Source organism: Lepus europaeus, chromosome 6 (assembly GCF_033115175.1).
Source record: "Lepus europaeus isolate LE1 chromosome 6, mLepTim1.pri, whole genome shotgun sequence".
Classification (NCBI taxonomy): Eukaryota; Metazoa; Chordata; class Mammalia; order Lagomorpha; family Leporidae; genus Lepus; species Lepus europaeus.
The window spans coordinates 127140936-127157771 of NC_084832.1; the positions used below are offsets into that span (position 1 = coordinate 127140936).

At 48.5% G+C, this 16836-nt stretch overlaps 1 protein-coding gene across 1 annotated transcript in view; it reads left to right on the plus strand.

Moving 5' to 3' along the window:
* The window catches only part of CNTN1 (contactin 1), a 137337-nt gene that overhangs the window by 68087 nt on the left and 52414 nt on the right, over nucleotides 1-16836 (plus strand). Inside the window, exons 14-15 of the mRNA XM_062195237.1 lie at nucleotides 2975-3133; nucleotides 6806-6955. Coding sequence (XP_062051221.1) covers nucleotides 2975-3133; nucleotides 6806-6955 — 309 coding nt within the window. The remainder of the gene's footprint in view (nucleotides 1-2974; nucleotides 3134-6805; nucleotides 6956-16836) is intronic.

The window sequence follows — 16836 nt, forward strand, 5'->3', positions numbered from 1 at the left end:
ATGACGACATAGTCGGGTGTAATAACCCACCTGATTACATGTTCGCTGGCGTCAGTTCTGTCCTTTGGGATTTGCTGAGACTATGCGATGGCGAAAGCCCAAAAAGGAACAGAAAAGGAGCTTCAGCCTCTGAGTCACGTGTGGCTTTGCCTTAATCAGACGGGCGGGCAGTTTTCGGTGCCTGCCTTTGGGCTGGGGAGAAGGTAGCTGTGCTGTTCCATTTGGTGCCACCGTGCTTTGCTCTCCATTCTGAAGAAAAATCTAAGCAAGCAGGATGTGCCGGCACCGTTCAGAAACCTTCCTGTGTGAGCCACCGCTGGCCTGGGCCCGGGTTGAACTGAGACGTCCTCCGTGGTCTCCAGGCCACCACTCCCATACCTCTACTTTGCCACTTCTGATTCTTCTCCAGCGTGCCCCCTCGTGCTCCCCACTTGCATCAGGTTTTCCAGAAACCATGTAACTCTGAGAGGTCCCCACTTTTTTTAAGTGGCAAATGGTACATGAACAACCTCTGACAACGATGTGCAACTGCTAATAATGACTGTAACCCAGCAGCTGAGCTGCCCGGGGAGCAGGTGCAGGAATTTGGCTGATACTACTGTTCCTACCTAAAAGCTCCCTGGACCGTGCCTGGTGCGGCATTCTTTAAAGATGGGAATTCGCCCTAGCAGTGATCCCGGATCACTCTGGATATTCCCGTGTTACAGATGAGAACATGCCAGCCTGGTGACGTCAGGAAACCTGCTCAAGATAACTCAGGGCTCAGAATTGAAAGCAAAGTGAACTTCACTCTGTGCTTTGGACTGGCTGGATTTTTTTGGTGTTATTTTCTGGGAGACGTTTGTAGGCAGTTCTAGTTGGACAGATCTACTCCACGTCAGTCCGACGGATGCCCTCCAGGGTCTGAGGCTGTCTCCCCGCCCTGTCTGTCTGTTCTCTCAGCCCCAGTCCTCTGGGCGTTGCAGTCTTTTAAGGTAAGTGGGAGAAAGCAGGTGGCATGGTGATGACCGTTAGCCCTGCCCGAAGAGTAAGTGTGATAAATTCATTTATGTGCTCTGAATATTAGGAACCCAATACAGCCCCGACGTGTATCAGAGAAAAGAATTGACAAATACAGTCATAGCATTTTACTGAACAGTGAGCGTGTTACAATAAACGTACTAATACTACGTGGCTTTAATCTGACCTGTGTGAAATACGATTGTTTCGAAACCTCACGAACCTCAGAGACGCGTAGTCGGGAAATGATGCTCACTTTCATGATTAAATGCTAACCGAGGATAATTTTGTCTTCAGTGCTGCTTGGCGTTTTCTGAGTGCCACAGCTTGTGCTTACAGAAAGTGTCTGAATGATGCATTGTTGGACTTCTCTTCCCTTGAAAATCACTCCATTGATTTTCCGCGCTCATTTTTAGTACTGTGAAGGAGCCCTCAGCGTCTCACGTGAGGCGATGCTTTGTGTGAGACGTTGAGCTTCTAGGTTCGGACTGAGGGGTGCACTGTACTTCAGCGTGGTTCTTGTTGCAGACTTGAAAATGCAGTGTGTTCCCCGTGAGTATCAGATGTGCTCCCTTGCATTTCTGTGGCTGTTTTCAGTTATTTAGCATCAGGAATGTAAGTCCATTGTTCAGATTACATACGTGATGTATTTCCAGATAATAAAACGTAGTGCCGTCAATAGGGTCTGTCTTGTGATGCTTCAGTATTCCTGCTCGTGGGTGTCTGCTGGTCTGCGCACGCTTGTTCCTGCTTGGGACCAGCCCTGGGGAGACTGGTGAAGGTTCTGGAGTCATCCAGGCTTCCACAAGGACCAAGGCCCATGTGGAGGAAAAGCCCCCCTAGGGTAACTGCAGACATGAAGGTACATCGTGAGACGGCGAAGGCGCTGCTCAGCCACGTCGATCGTGTGTTCAGATCCCGTGTTCCCCTGCTGATGGTCTCTTCTGGTGCAAGGAAAACAAGTGAGGGTGTTTTCTGAAATGCCCCTTCTAGGACACCCCGGTCGCTGAGAGCCCTTGTAAGTAGTCAACTCTCAGCTAGAAAACCCCCTCTTCTCATCTTTCAAGGGAAGAAGTCGTGGTGGCACCTGCAGAACCCCGCGTGCTTCTGTCGCAGCCTTGGCTGCTCTCTGTACATCCAGTTGCAGTCACAGTTTGCTGTTCCGTCTCACTCTTTTCAAGGCAGAGAGTTCTTGAAAGTTCCGAAGGTTGCGTCTCATTTGTCTTCCAAGCTCTGCCCCTCGGCACAGTGCTGTCACGTTAGGGGATGAATGAATGACACCGGTGCTGACGAGGGAAGCGTGTGTCCCACACCTTGTCTTACACATCACAGCAGCACTGTGCATGTGCTGAGACGTCAGTCCATAATTTGGTGTTCTCAGAGCATTGCTGAAATATCTGAGTTGACGATTGTTGCCTACTTACTATATAATCAAAACATTTCTTTTACGATTGTTTACTGTTATTGTTACAACTAACATGAAATTTATTATACAAAATAATACCTGAAGTCATTCCCAGAGATTTCCACTCAAATAAAAAAAAAAAAAAACCCTACAACATTTAAGATTATATAAAAGAATTTGTTCTGTTTGGGGGTGGGGAACAGAAAACCCTCCTGTGCATCCTGAATTGTGCCACCACCGCTGGTCCCTGTGCTCAGTGGGCACAGATGGAGTCACTGTGCTGAGTCTGTGTGGGGCCCCATCGGTGCTGAGTCTGTGTGGGGTCCCATCGGTGCCACTGGCTTTTTGTGCATCCTGAATGAGGGCACCATTTCTCTCCTTCCATGAGCAGAGATGTGTGAAATCGTCCCGTGAAATCCACCTGGGTCTGTATTTAAAAGAAGCACGGACGCATGGTCCTGCTGTGCACCTGTCCTCTGGGTTCGCTGCAAGGGGGTCTGCTTTGTGGTTGGTCGTGCACTTCATTCCCTAGCTGGCATCCATTGATTCATCACCCACGTTTCCCTCCAGGCCCCCCAGGCCCCCCAGGTGGCCTGAGAATAGAAGACGTCAGAGCCACGTCTGTGGCACTCACCTGGAGCCGCGGTTCCGACAACCACAGTCCCATCTCCAAGTACACCATCCAGACCAAGACCCAGCTCTCTGACGACTGGAAAGATGCGAAGACAGGTGAGTGTTGTCTGCTCGGTCAGTGTGTGTTTTCTCCAGGAATTCTACTGAAGATGAAAACCTGTGGGTTGTTAGAAGTGCATTATCTACCTTGAAATGCATTCTATCTTCCTTTTTTTTTTCAACTATTATTTAATAAATATAGATTTCCAAAGTAAAACTTTTGGATTATAGTGGCTTTCCCCCCCATAACTTCGCTCCCACCAACAACCATCCCATCTCCCACTCCATCTCCCATCCCATTCTTCATCAAGATGCGTTTTCAGTTATCTTTATATACAGGGGATCAACTTGGTATATACTAAGTAAAGATTTCAACAGACTGCACCCACACAAATACACAAAGTATAGAGTACTGTCTGAGTACTGGTTATGCCATTGATTCACAGAGTACAACACATTAAGGACAGAGGTCCTACGTGGGGAGCAGGTGCACAGTGACTCCCGTTGTTGATTCAACAACTGACACTCTCATTTATGACGTCAGCAGGAGTGGGCGCCTTGTGTGCCTGTGGCCAGTCTAGGAGTTCCATTTGCAGGGATGACACGGGCTGTGGAGCTCGAGGTCAGAGCTGGGGGAAGTGGCAGAGAGAGGGGAAGCCTACCTTGAGCTTCTGTCCCTGTGACGTGTCCTGGGTCAGAATTCCTCACCAGATCTGGAGCAGTGACGGCAGGCCAGGTCGAAGCCACTTTTCATTCTGGGAACTTTTCTTCTGTGGTGAAAGCTGTTAGCTATTTTTGCTGTGATTCTGACTGCTTACAACAATGGCATTTGTGAGGGGTGGTATAACCGTCTACCGAAAGCTGTTTTTGACATTCACATCGCATGTCATCGGCACTGATGCTCATGCGAATTAGTGAGGATGACTTTGTTGTAGGACGAGCAGTTTCAAGCTCTCAGCAGTCCTGGTAGGAAGCCTGTGCTTCATTGTAGACCCCACACCCCTCCCCTAGTTGCACGGAAGGCACACTGTGAGCCTGTCCGCTTGATGTCTGCCTGCTGTTGCCCTTTGCGAGAACTGTTTGCCTCTGGGTCACAGACTTCCTCCTGGGGTCCCCCTCGTCAAGGTCGTCAGCCCCCGGTGTTTGCTGCTGCTTTTTCTTCAACTCCGTCATTAAAATCAGAGGCCCAGCTCCTCAGCTGGAGTGCAGTTCCTGCCCCAAATAACTGGTGTTGCCGTATAGCCGACCGTTCCTTCAAATGTTCCTGGAGGGCAGGCACAACTCTCCTCCTGCAGCGTGTTCCTGGTCTTCCATGTGTGGGGGGTGTTTCTTTGTGGGACCCTCCCATGTGCTTGAAGTCAGTCTCCCATGTGGTTCTCTGTGTGGTGACCCGGAAAGACCACCCACACCCGCCGACCGCCCACCTGCTGGAAGAGCCCCACTGTGTGTTTGACCACCATACAAACACCACACCCTTGCCGAGATAAGCCCTTGGGAATACCTCCTGCATTTCCGTTCCATACACTCGGCTCATGCGTGATGCTGGGGTCTGTGGCACTGGAGGCAGTGCTGAGGGTCAGGCTGTCCCCTGGGGCCTTCTACCACACTTCCTTACGTGGCCTCCTAAGTCACAAACTCAGAGATAATTCCACCAGCTTCTGTGTTGGTTTCCTAGGACTTCCATAACCAACGACCATCAACACAGTGGCTACGAACAGCAGACTGTCCTTGTCTGTGGTGCTGGAGGGCGGAACGCTAGGGCAGAGAGCTGGCTGAGCTGGGTCCTCTGCTGAGCTCCATTCATTCCGTGTCTCTTCCAGTGGCTCGTGGTCCCCACGGCACCCTGGCTGCTGGTTGCAGCCTGCGTGGTCCCATTGCCTCCCCATGTTAGGGGTGTCTTCCCTGTACGTCTTATAAGGGGGATTGCCATTGGATTTGGACCCACTCGGACGATCCAGGATGATCTCACCCAGAGATCCTTAACTTAATGATAGCCTTAAACCTAACTTCAGTAGGCCAGCCAAGACCTTTCTCCAGATGAGGCGGCAGTCACAGGTAGTGGCAATTCAGACCTGCTGTGTCCTCGGGTGCCAGACACCATTTAACCCTCTGCAGACTCTTCTCTGTAGGGGCTTCAGGTGATTGTAAAGTGTCCAGGGAGAAGAGGGGCCCTCCTCAGAGGGCTTCTCAGACTTGTACCAGCCATCACTGTTTCTCCTTTGGTCCAAGCGGAGCCCTTCACCAACCAGAACGTCTCTCTCCCTGTCCCAGTTACCTACCAGCCAGGCCCCATGTGTAGGAGCTGGAGGGTTCTGGATGAATGTGAGGGTGGTGGGATAGCAGGAAATCAAGAGGTAGAAGCAAAGCAGAGGGGATGGTAGTGCCGAACTTCCCATCAGAAGCCAACAAACCCATAACGGAGAGAACGGATGGCAGAATCAGTGTCCAGCAGAGCTAACATCACGGCAGGTGCAGCACGGGGTGGGCTCAGCCACAAGAAAATTTGTACAAAATTAGAACCTGGATCCTAGAATGATTCGTGTTTGTTATGGTAATGGATGAGTAGCTTAGGAAGACATAAGCTTCATGGTCTGCATTGCCAGACTCGAATTCCCTAAATAAGGAGGTGATGAGTCATAGGCCTAAAGGAACAAATTCTCCGGATAAATGGTGTGCAGGTATTTAATGCACGTGTCTGTGTAGGTGGTTATTTATCACATGGAAATATTTAAAGAGAGCTTACAACACAGACTTTGCTTGATTGTATATTTTATCATATCTTGATGAAATAAATAAGCTAGAGTCATATCCTACTGATAATTTATAACCTCATGTTAGTATCCACTAGCATGAGTTCTGAGGAGTATGGAATTATTTTAACGTTTGTTACCGCTGCTCCCAGGGAAGAGTATAAATCTACTGCACCAACTACAAATAGGCGTGAGCATCGTCTTCTACCATCTCGGTAGGACCTCGTTTTCTGGTCCTGGACTGCAGCAGTGACCGTCCCTAAGACTTTTGCCCCAGTTGCACCCTTGCTTCCAGAAGTCCTTCTGGAGTCTTCCTGGAGTTCTCACGACTCAAGGTGTAGCCTATGGAGTAGCAGCAAAGGCGTGACCCAGGAGCTCGTTAGAAGTGCAGGATTTCAGTTCCCTGACCCGAGACTTACCACATGGGTGATGGAAATGGGCATCTTCGGTTGAGCGTGTTCTCAGCAGTGGCCTCCCTGCCTGAACTCAGCATCTGTCACTCCTTGTCGTTGTTTTTCTTCAACTGCGTATAATACCCGCCGTTCTCTCCGAAACAGTGAAACAAAAATGGGGAGTTGGCCAAGTTATTCATGGCAGATGTTTGAGCAGCAATTAAGATACCCCCTTGGGACACCTGCCACATCAGAGCGCCCGGGTTTCAGCCCAGAGCTGCTCCCAGTTCTAGCTTCCTGCTGAGGTTCCTCTTGAGAGGTAGCAGTGATGGCTCAGTGGGAGGTCCCTGCCACCCACTCAGGAGACCCTGATTGAGTTCCTGGTTCTTTGCTTCGTCCTGGCTCTGCCTCACCTGTCGTAGGCATTTGGGGAATGAACCAGTGGGTAGAAGAGCTCTTTTGTCTCTGTGTGTGTGTATGTGTGTCTGTCTCTCTCTCTCTGCCTCTGTCATTTAAATAAATAAGTAAATAAAATGTGAACAATAAGTTCATCAACCCATATTTTTTTGTTTAATTTTTTTCCCTAGATCCCCCAATTATTGAAGGAAACATGGAAGCAGCAAAAGCAGTGGATTTAATCCCTTGGATGGAGTACGAGTTTCGAGTGGTGGCAACCAATACCTTAGGCCTGGGAGAGCCCAGTATACCGTCAAACAAAATTAAAACAGATGGTGCCGGTATGTACGGGAAACACTTTATGTTTTCACAGGGTGGTGAATGCTAGGGCATTTTAAGCTGGGGGTGGGGAAATTATTGTAGGGGGTAAGCAGTTCTTCTAAAAAACGTGCACGTGCATATCATAAATGTATCTATTCTGTGTCCTGGAGACAGTCAGCAATCAAACATGGAAATACAAAGAGTAAGAATTTTGTTTGTTTGTTGTTAATGTAGGGGAAGGAGTGGGTGGAAACCACTGGAGATCATCTCAATGCAGTTGTTATTCAGAGTGCAAAGCCAGTGGGGAGCCTGAGTCTCACACAGGCAGACTGCATTCAGCAGGTACCCAGCAGGAGAAGGTTCAGGACTGTGTGCATGTGAGGCACCTGTCAGTGAGCAGCTGCGGGGACAAAGGGCTGGCCAGGGAGCAGAGAGCCTGCCACTGGGCTCTCTTAGGGCCGTGCCTCGGGGGAGTCCTGGCATCTCTGAGACATCACTGGGATGTTTCCCTCGTAGCTGTCCCACTAAAGGTGCCCTCTGTCCTGGCCCAGCTGTGCCTGCCCCAGCAGCTCAGACTTGGAAGACCAACTGCTGTCAAATAGGCTTTAGTGCAGGGTCACAGCACTCTTGGCCCGTTTCCTCCACACAGCTCTGATTCTCATGAGAGCCCTTCTTGGATTATGCCCTATCAAAAAGAAATGTTCTGGCTGGTGCCGCGGCTCACTAGGCTAATCCTCCGCCTGTGGTCCCAGCACCCTGGGTTCTAGTCCCGGTTGGGGCGCCGGATTCTGTCCCAGTTGCTCCTCTTCCAGTCCAGCTCTCTGCTATGGCCCGGGAAGGCAGTGGAGGATGGCCCAAGTGCTTGGGCCCTGCACCCCATGGGAGACCAGGAGGAAGCACCTGGCTCCTGGCTTCGGATTGGTGCAGCGCCGGCTGTAGCAGCCATTTTAGGGGTGAACCAACGGCAAAGGAAGACCTTTCTCTCTGTCTCTCTGTCTCTCTGTCTCTCTCTCTCTCTCTCTCCACTCTGCCTGTCAAAAAAAAAGTGTTCTTGTAGGAGTTCTGAGTTTGTTCTGATGATGCCTGGCCAAAGTCGGTGCCTCATGTCGGGGAGGAGGTTTTAAAGCAGTGGCAGTGTGCCAGGAATGTGGCTGTGGCCTCTGCCTGTGCCTCCCCCCTTGTTCTGTCTGCCTTATTTCCTTGCCCTCGCTTCTCCATCCAGTTGTGAGTTCCAGTGCCTCTAGGTTTTTAAAGCTGGGTAATTCATGCAACCTGCGTCGGTAAGCTGTCTCAAAGTTTCATGGATTAATCAGCTAAAAACGATGATTCTGAACTCAAGGGAGAAAACTGCACTAGCCCACATGGTCTGTGCCGGGCATTGTCACCTTCATTTCCTTTAATCCTCATAGGGTGGTGGTGTCGGCAGCACCGCCCTCCTGCTCGCTAGGGCACGGTAGACACAGAGACACTCAGCTCTTTGTGTCCGTTAGTGTAGGTCCGCTTGCGGGATGCAGAATTCACACGCAGGCTCTTCTCACACCTTGAGCTTTCTCCTGAAGGCAGCGTTGCAGACATCCATCCAGGTGAACCTGAGAGTTCTGATAGAAGCTTAGATCTCATCCTTGGCCATGAAACTGATATGACCTTGGGGCCGGCGCCAGGGCTCACTTGGTTAATCCTCTGCCTGCGGCGCCAGCATCCCATATGGGCACTGGGTTCTAGTCCCGGTGGCTCCTCTTCCAGTCCAGCTCTCTGCTGTGGCCCGGGAGTGCAGTGGAGGATGGCCCAAGTGCTTGGGCCCTGCACCCCATGGGAGACCAGGAGAAGCACCTGGCTCCTGGCTTTGGATCGGTGTAGCTCAGGCCGTAGCGGCCATTTGGGGGATGAACCAACAGAAGGAAGACCTTTCTCTCTGTCTCTCTCTCTCACTGTCTATCTGTCAAATAAAAAAAAAGTTAAAAACAAAGAAAGTGATATGACCTAAATATGTATTGTTTTCCGTTTCAGTTTTCTACCCACAACTTGAACATGTGTCTTTTGTACTCCTCTTCAGAGTAATAGCATTAGGAGAGATTAGGACAAACCTAGAATTGTGCCGTTCTGAGCGGAGGGCTCACAGGGCACAGACAGCACATGGCCACGATCCTGGTGTTGGTTGTTGTTATTATCCCTTACAGCCACCCATGTTTGTGGTAGAGGCTTCAGTGGGATGGACTGAACGTGTTGCCCTTTCCTGGAAAAAGAGAGGAGGGGGAGGGAGGGAGGAAGGAGACAGAGCATGAGCCCACTGGTGGTTTGGACCACATAATTTCACACTGAGAGATCCTGCATTTGATTTGATTTAGCAAGCATTCATTTTCAAAATAAAATTACAGAAAATACCAGCTGATTAAATTGGCCTAAGAAAACTTGCGTGAAAACGTTGTAGCAACTTGTCTCAAATACAGACCTTTCTTTAATCCCCTTGAGCATGGTTGACTTCCCGTGGTCTCGTGGCTAAGTTTTTTTTATCCTAACACTGCTGTTTGAAGTAAAACCGCTCACGGGAGGAAGGATGCCTGCACTGGCATGGGTGATAGATGTGGACTTCCCTGCGTCTCAGGAGTTCTCTTACAAATAGGTCTTCGTTATTTATATCAGAGGGCGACTGCTGTGTGTTGCGTAGACACATCATCCGGGCAGGATTACCATAGTGTCTGTCTCTGGGTTTTTTAAGAGTCCCAAAGTTGACGAAATTACATTTATTTTTAAAAACCACAAGAAACAAAGCCGTTTCTCGTGAGAAAGTCAGCCCAGTTCTTTCACACTCCCATCTCTGCATCACTGCGCGTTTAGGGCTGTGCTCTTTACTGGTGGTTTGTGTTTATCTGAAGGATGTTCAGCCTCAGTGCCTTAGCCTTATGTGCCGGGCAGGCCGGCACCTGCGGCGTGGTTACTCAGGTTACCCACATCCTTACAGAGAGCCTGGTTCCCGTCCTGGCTCTGTCCTCCTTCCTCTTTGCTGCTCATGCGCACCTGGAAGGCAGCAGAGACGGTTCAAGTCCTTGTGTCCCTCCTCCCACATGTGAGGGCTGAACTGAGTCCGGGGCTCCTGGCTTCAGCCTGATCCACCTACGGCCACTGCAGACATTTGGGGAAGGAATGAGTGGATGGGAGATCTCTGTGCACCTGTCTCACTGTCCTTCTCCCTTAAACTCTTCTCTCTACCTTTCAATAAATTAAATAAAAATTAAATGCTGAGAAAAGGTTGTTCAGAGTGATAACACATCTAGAATTGTGACAAGAACGCTACTCTCAACCACCTTCTTGGCACCACATGCTTTAGGCGTCACCTTTTGTATTATGTTTGCTCCGAATGTATTTTGTCATAGAATTAATTACTCTGTGATATTAACAGCCATCAAAGTCCCCCCTGACACGTACACACACTTGTGAAACAGGAAGTGTCAGGTGCAGCCAAGGAGTGACATATTGAGATGGGCCTTTGTTTTCCACTGTGAAGAAAATAAGTCCTGTGTCTTCTAACATAGCTGTTCCTCTATCGTCAGGTGATACTTTGTGGTCTTTGACTAATCAACCTTCGTGTCTTCCACAGGCTACACACTGTGTGGTGTTACACTTGCACACCAGCTTTGGGTGGTCACAGGCTGCACACCCACTGGGTGGTGACAGCTGCACTCCCGCTGTGCATGGACACAGGTGCACACCCAGTGTGCGTGGTCACAGGTGCACACCAGCTTTAGGTGGTCACAGGTGCACACCCGCTGTGGGTGGCCATAGACTGCACACCCACTGTGCATGGTCACATGTGCACACCTGCTGTGGGTGGTCACAGGTACACACCCGCTGTGTGGTCACAGGTGCACACCCACTGTGTGTGGACACAGGTACATACCTGCTGTGCGTGGTCACAGATGCACACCTGCTGTGTGTGGTCACAAGTGTACACCCACTGTGTGTGGTCACAGGTGCACACCTGCTGTGTGTGGTCACAGATGCACACCTGCTGTGGGTGGTCACAGGTGCACACCTATTGTGTGTGGTCACAGGTGCACCCCTGCTGTGGGTGGTCACAGGCGCACACCTGCTGTGTATGGTCACAGGTGCACCCCTGCTGTGGGTGGTCACAGGCTGCACACACAATGTATGTTATCAGTGCTTGCCTCTCTCCTTGCATTCTCTCACGTAATTCCCACAATGGCTTTATGAAATTCCTGTTATCGTTCCTAATTATACATATAAGGAAGCCAGGCTCATGCTGAAGCTCGTGTGAGGCAGGGCTGGCCTCAGTGCAGTCTTTCTAATTTGCAAAGCGTTGTTCCTGCGCCTGTTTCTGCAGACAGTATGTAGGGTCGGGTACCGGGGTGCTGATCCTGGGTGCAGTCCTGCCGCCACTGAAAGCCCTGTGATTTGAGGCACGTGACCTAACCTCCTAGATGCTCGCCTATCTCAGCTCTAAGTAGGAATTATTTATCTTGTGGGATTATTTTTTTTCAGATGTATTCAGTTTATATGAAAGGCAGAGTTACAGAGAGGCAGAGAGAGAGAGAGAGAGAGAGAGAGAGGTCTTCTATTCATTGGTTCACTCCCCAGATGGCCTCAATGACTGGAATTGTGCCAATCCGAAGCCAGGAGCCAGGAGCTTCTGCTGGGTCTCCCACGTGGGTGCCGGGGCCCAAGGACCTGGGCCATCTTCCACTGCTTTCCCAGGCCATAGCAGAGAGCTGGATCGGAAGTTGAGCAGCCAGGACTTGAACAGGCGCCATTTGGGATGCTGGCGCTGCAGGCGGCAGCTTTACCCACTATGCCACAGCACCAGCCTCAGCTTCTGGGATTATTTTATGATTGAAAAGTAAAAAGCAAAGCAGTTAGCAGTGTGGTGCATAATATTTTCTCAATAAAATGTGTTATGGTATTAATATTCATTTTAAAGTTTAATGTGCTTAGAATGTGGTCTCTGTCTACCTTATAATTGATCACCTGATTTTGCATTCTAATTACATTTTTTGTAAGTGTAATAGAAGCTCATGTAATTTTTAATCATTGTGAAAGTAACATTTGATATATTTAATATAGTGAGAGTTAGTAGAATTTAATTAGTAGGGTTTGTCTTGATAGCTTCGCTGTTTATTTGCCAGGTCAAGTCAATTTGAGGAGGAAAAGAGGAAACATAAGAAACCCAGAGTCAACACTTTCATATTCTGGATAAAGCCTTAATTTCATCTCTCTCTCCCCCTGCCTCCTTCCCTCTTTCCCTCATAACATGTTTGCTAAAAGAGAGGAGTGGTACCTAAGAACAGAATTTGGGGGCTGGCAAAGTGGCTCACTAGGTTAATCCTCTGCCTACGGTGCCAGCATCCCATATGGGCACCGGGGTTCTAGTCCTGGTTGCCCCTCTTCCAGTCTAGCTCTCTGCTGTGGTCTGGGAAGGCAGTGGAGGATGGCCCAAGTGCTTGGGCCCTGCACCCGCGTGGGAGACCACGAGGAAGCACCTGGTTCCTGGCTTTGGATCGGCACAGCACTGGCTGTAGCGGCCATTAGGGAAGTGACCCAACGGAAGGAAGACCTTTCTCTCTGTCTGTCTCTCTGTCTGTAACTCTACCTGTCAAATAAATAAATAAAAATCTTTAAAAAAAAAACAGAATTTGTAGCTAGTCAGGTACTATGTTGAAGTGAGTGCTGACTTTAATAGTTAAAGAGATGCATCTTTTTTTTTTTTTTTATGAGAAGCGGAGTATGGATGTTTAAGCCATGAAGAGACCTGAATTAGGGCTGACAGCTTGTCTACTTGTGAGCATTTTATCCTCGGCAAGTCAGTTAACTTCTCAGCCTCATTTACCTTTCCTATTAAATGTGGAAAATGCCACTTCTCTAAGGGCACATCCAAAAGTTTATGGAAGGCCGGCGCTGCGGCTCACTAGGCTAATCCTCCACCTGCGGCGCTGGCACACCAGGTTCTAGTCCCAGTGGGGGCGCCGGTTCTGTCCCGGTTGTTCCTCTTCCAGTCCAGCTCTCTGCTGTGGCCCGGGAGTACAGTGGAGGATGGTCCAAGTGCTTGGGCCCTGCACCCGCATGGGAGACCAGGAGGGAGCACCTGGCTCCTGGCTTCGGATCGGCACAGCGCGCCAGCCATAGCGGCCACATGGGGGGTGAACCAAGGGAAAAAGGAAGACCTTTCTCTCTGTCTCTGTCTCTCTCTCTCTCTCTTTCTCTCTCACTGTCTAACTCTGCCTGTCAAAAAAAAAAGTTTATGGAAAATGGAATTGAAAATAAATTTATTTCAGTGCACAACATTTTAAAATCTGTGCATACTTTTTCATAATACACACTTTTCATGAACTTATTGAATACTACTCATATGCATTGATTTCAGTTGCTTTTGCAACAAATTAAACTTATTTTTAATCCCATTTCCACAAACTTTCTGAAGTATCCTCATATCCTTACTTTAAAGTGGTGATCTGAGTGTCCTATATGGTGAGGTATATTAATATAATTATATAATTTAAATAATATAGGAGGTGGGCATTTGGCAGGTCAGTTAAGATACTGCGTGGGTCACACACATCTCATACTAGAGTACCTGGTTTGGGTCTGGATCTGCTTCCGATTGCAGCTTCCTGCTAATGCTTGTGGTGATGGCTCAGATGATTAGGTCCCAGCACCTAGGTGGGCGACCCAGATGGAGCACCTGTCTCCTGACGTCAGCCTGGCCCAGTGCCAGCTGCTGGGGCATGTGGAGGTGAACCAGTAGATGGAAGCTCGCTTGCTCTCTCTCTCTTTCATTCTGCCTTTCAAATAGATAGAAATGAATACATAAATACAAATTCTAGGTGAATCAGTTATTGAGCCATCATCATTCATTCAAAAAACTTGTGGATTAGGAATACCTAGTACTTCCAGTCAAAACTGGTTGTGCGAATTTAATTCCTATAGCTCTGCAGAGATCCCCTGCAGGACTGGAATCCGATGGCATCGCATGCCTGTCTTTAGAGCTTTGCACAGCACAGTCTGTAGTTGGCACTGAAAATTCTGTGTAGAAGGAGAAGGGGAGAGAAGGATGTGATGGTTCTTGGAGGTGGAAGTCGGTGACAGGAGACAGAGGAGCAAAGCAACTGTGTGATTGACAGAATGTGATTTTCAAGAAGCTGTTGCCCAGTATAATTTGTTTCATCTGAAAACAAGGTTAAGATCAGCATTAGATGCTTTGGCTTTCCATGTACTGGGGAAGGTAAATTGGAAAGCATCAATTCTTTTACTTTGCTTAGTCGAAGAATCCATACGTGTTTTGGGTTCTTCCTAAGAACTCATTTTGCATCTTGGTTATTTCCCTTTATATAGCATCTTGTCTGCCCAGCCAAAATTTCCCCAGCTGATTCCATGAAGCCAGGAACAGGCTTACTCTGCTCCACCCACTTTAAAGTTTCCTGTCTGAAACCCAGGCCACGAATGGCAACAAGTCCTGCCTGATAGGACCTCTGAGACGCTGCTCTTGTCCAGTCACTGTCTCTGCCCCCGCCCTTACCTACAGTGGCCAGTGCTGTGGGAACATTGGCAGTGAGCTCCTGCATCAGACCAGGAGCTCGGACAAGATACAGAGAACTACTCTCGTGTCAATGCCAACTGTTGCACAGCTCACTGATTTCATTGCCTTCAGAACTTTATATTTCAGGGCTTGCGAATCCTTACGTAAAGATGGAAAAGCAGTTGTTAGATCTGAATGCCTTTGGTTTTCTAAACTGGAGCTTTATATAAGCAGCTTAAATTTCTTACTAAAAAGATTGCTTTCAATGCAATGAAATTTTGATGCAGATTAAAGTGAGAAATTATATTCCTGATGTTATTTTGTCTGTAACAATGACTGCACAAGTTAAAGCAATACTTAACCAGAATTAGAGTAATGAACATAGTTTGAACCAAGGGTGGAGCTTTATCTAATCTTGTATTTTTCATTATTTAGGGTTTTTCACAAGCCAGTTTATGCATGGTTAAATGAGACAGCAAAGCTCAAAGAGGTATTTGTATGCAAATTACTTAGGCATTCGATTCTTTTTTTTTTCGACAGGCAGAGTGGACAGTGAGAGAGAGACAGAGAGAAAGGTCTTCCTTTTGCCGTTGGTTCACCCTCCAATGGCCACCGCGGCTGGTGCGCTGCGGCCAGCGCACCGTGCTGATCCGAAGGCAGGAGCCAGGTGCTTCTCCTGGTCTCCCATGCGGGTGCAGGGCCCAAGGACCTGGGCCATCCTCCACTGCACTCCCTGGCCACAGCAGAGAGCTGGCCTGGAAGAGGGGCAACCGGGACAGAATCCGGCACCCTGACCGGGACTAGAACCCAGTGTGCCAGCACCACAGGCAGAGGATTAGCCTATTGAGCTGCGGCACCGGCAGGCATTAGATTCTAAAAGAAAAACTGGCAGACCTTGTTCCTTTTCATAAGAAAGAATAGTCTTGGCATCAGCTTGATTTTCCTTTTTAAATGTTTTTGGAGCTGTGACTGAAATATAGGTGTATTCCTACCAGGTATCTTAAGGGAACCACTATTAGACTGAAAAAAAAAAAAAAAAGACTGCAATGATGGGAAAAGAAATGTAACAACACATCACTTTTTAATCTTTCACAGTAAAATCATGAATACTATCCCTGATTAAAATTCAGTATTTTCCCAACATATTAATTGAAATTCTTTGCGACGATGTAGCGTCTAGAAAATGCCTGTTGTGTTCTCTGTTAAATTCCCTGGAGCCTGAAGGTCAACAAGCTTCCTTGTGCTTCTATGAAACAAGTCTCTGTGGCCAAGACTGAATGCACAGGGCAGCCCCCTGCCCTGTGTGTGGCGGTGCAGATGAAGTGTCAGTTCCATCTGTGGAAAAATGTCCCTGAACTGCTCAGTCTACAACTGAACATTCACAGCTAAAGGCTGGGGGGGGGGGGGGGGGGGATCAGTAATTAATCCCAATAAGATATAAAAATACTCTATGAAGAGATATCGTTGCCTGGGGTCGGTGCTGTGACACAGTGGGTTAAAGCCCCAGCCTATAGTGCCGGCATCCCATATGGGCGCTGGTTCAAGTCCTGACTGCTCCACTTCCAATCCAGCTCTCTGCTGTGGCCTGGGAAAGCAGTAGAAGATGGCCCAAGTCCTTGGGCCCCTGGAGCCACTTGGGAGACCCAGAAGAACTCCTGACTCTTGGCTTTGGATTGGCATGGTTCTGGCTATTGTGGCCATCTGGGGAGTGAACCAGCAAATGGAAGATGTTTCTCTTTGGCTCTACCTCTTTCTGTAACTTTGTCTTTCAAATAAATAAAATAAATTTTTTTTATGATACATAGTTTCTTTTATTTCTGTGCATTTCTGTGTTTTTTTCAAAATCATGAGCTCAGTGGGAAATTGTTGAAGAGTAGGTTAACTTTGAATTAAATATTGTGGAATGAAAAAATACACAATCTAATATAAACCTTCTATAATAGAACAAGGAGATGTTGGATGTTCATAGGATTCAAAAGTAAAAGTAGGGGCAGGCATGGTGGTGCAGCAGGCTGAGCTGCCGCCTGCAACACCAGCATCCCACATGGGCATCAGTTTGAGTTCTGGCAGCTCCACGTCCGATCCAGCTCCCTGTATTGGCCTGGGAAAGCAGCAGAAGATGCCGCAAGTGCTTGGGCCCCTGCATTCACCTGAGAGACCTGGATGCGATTCCAGGCTCTGTGCTTTTAACCTGGCCCATACCTGGCCTTTGCAGCCATTTAGGGAGTGTACCAGTGAATGGAAAATCTCTCTCTCCCTCTCCCTCTCCCTCCCTCTCTCCCCTCCTCCCCCACCCCTCCTTGTCATCCTCCCTCCCTCTCTCTTTTTCTCTCTGTGCATCTGTCACTGTGCCTTTCAGGTAAATAAGTATTTATA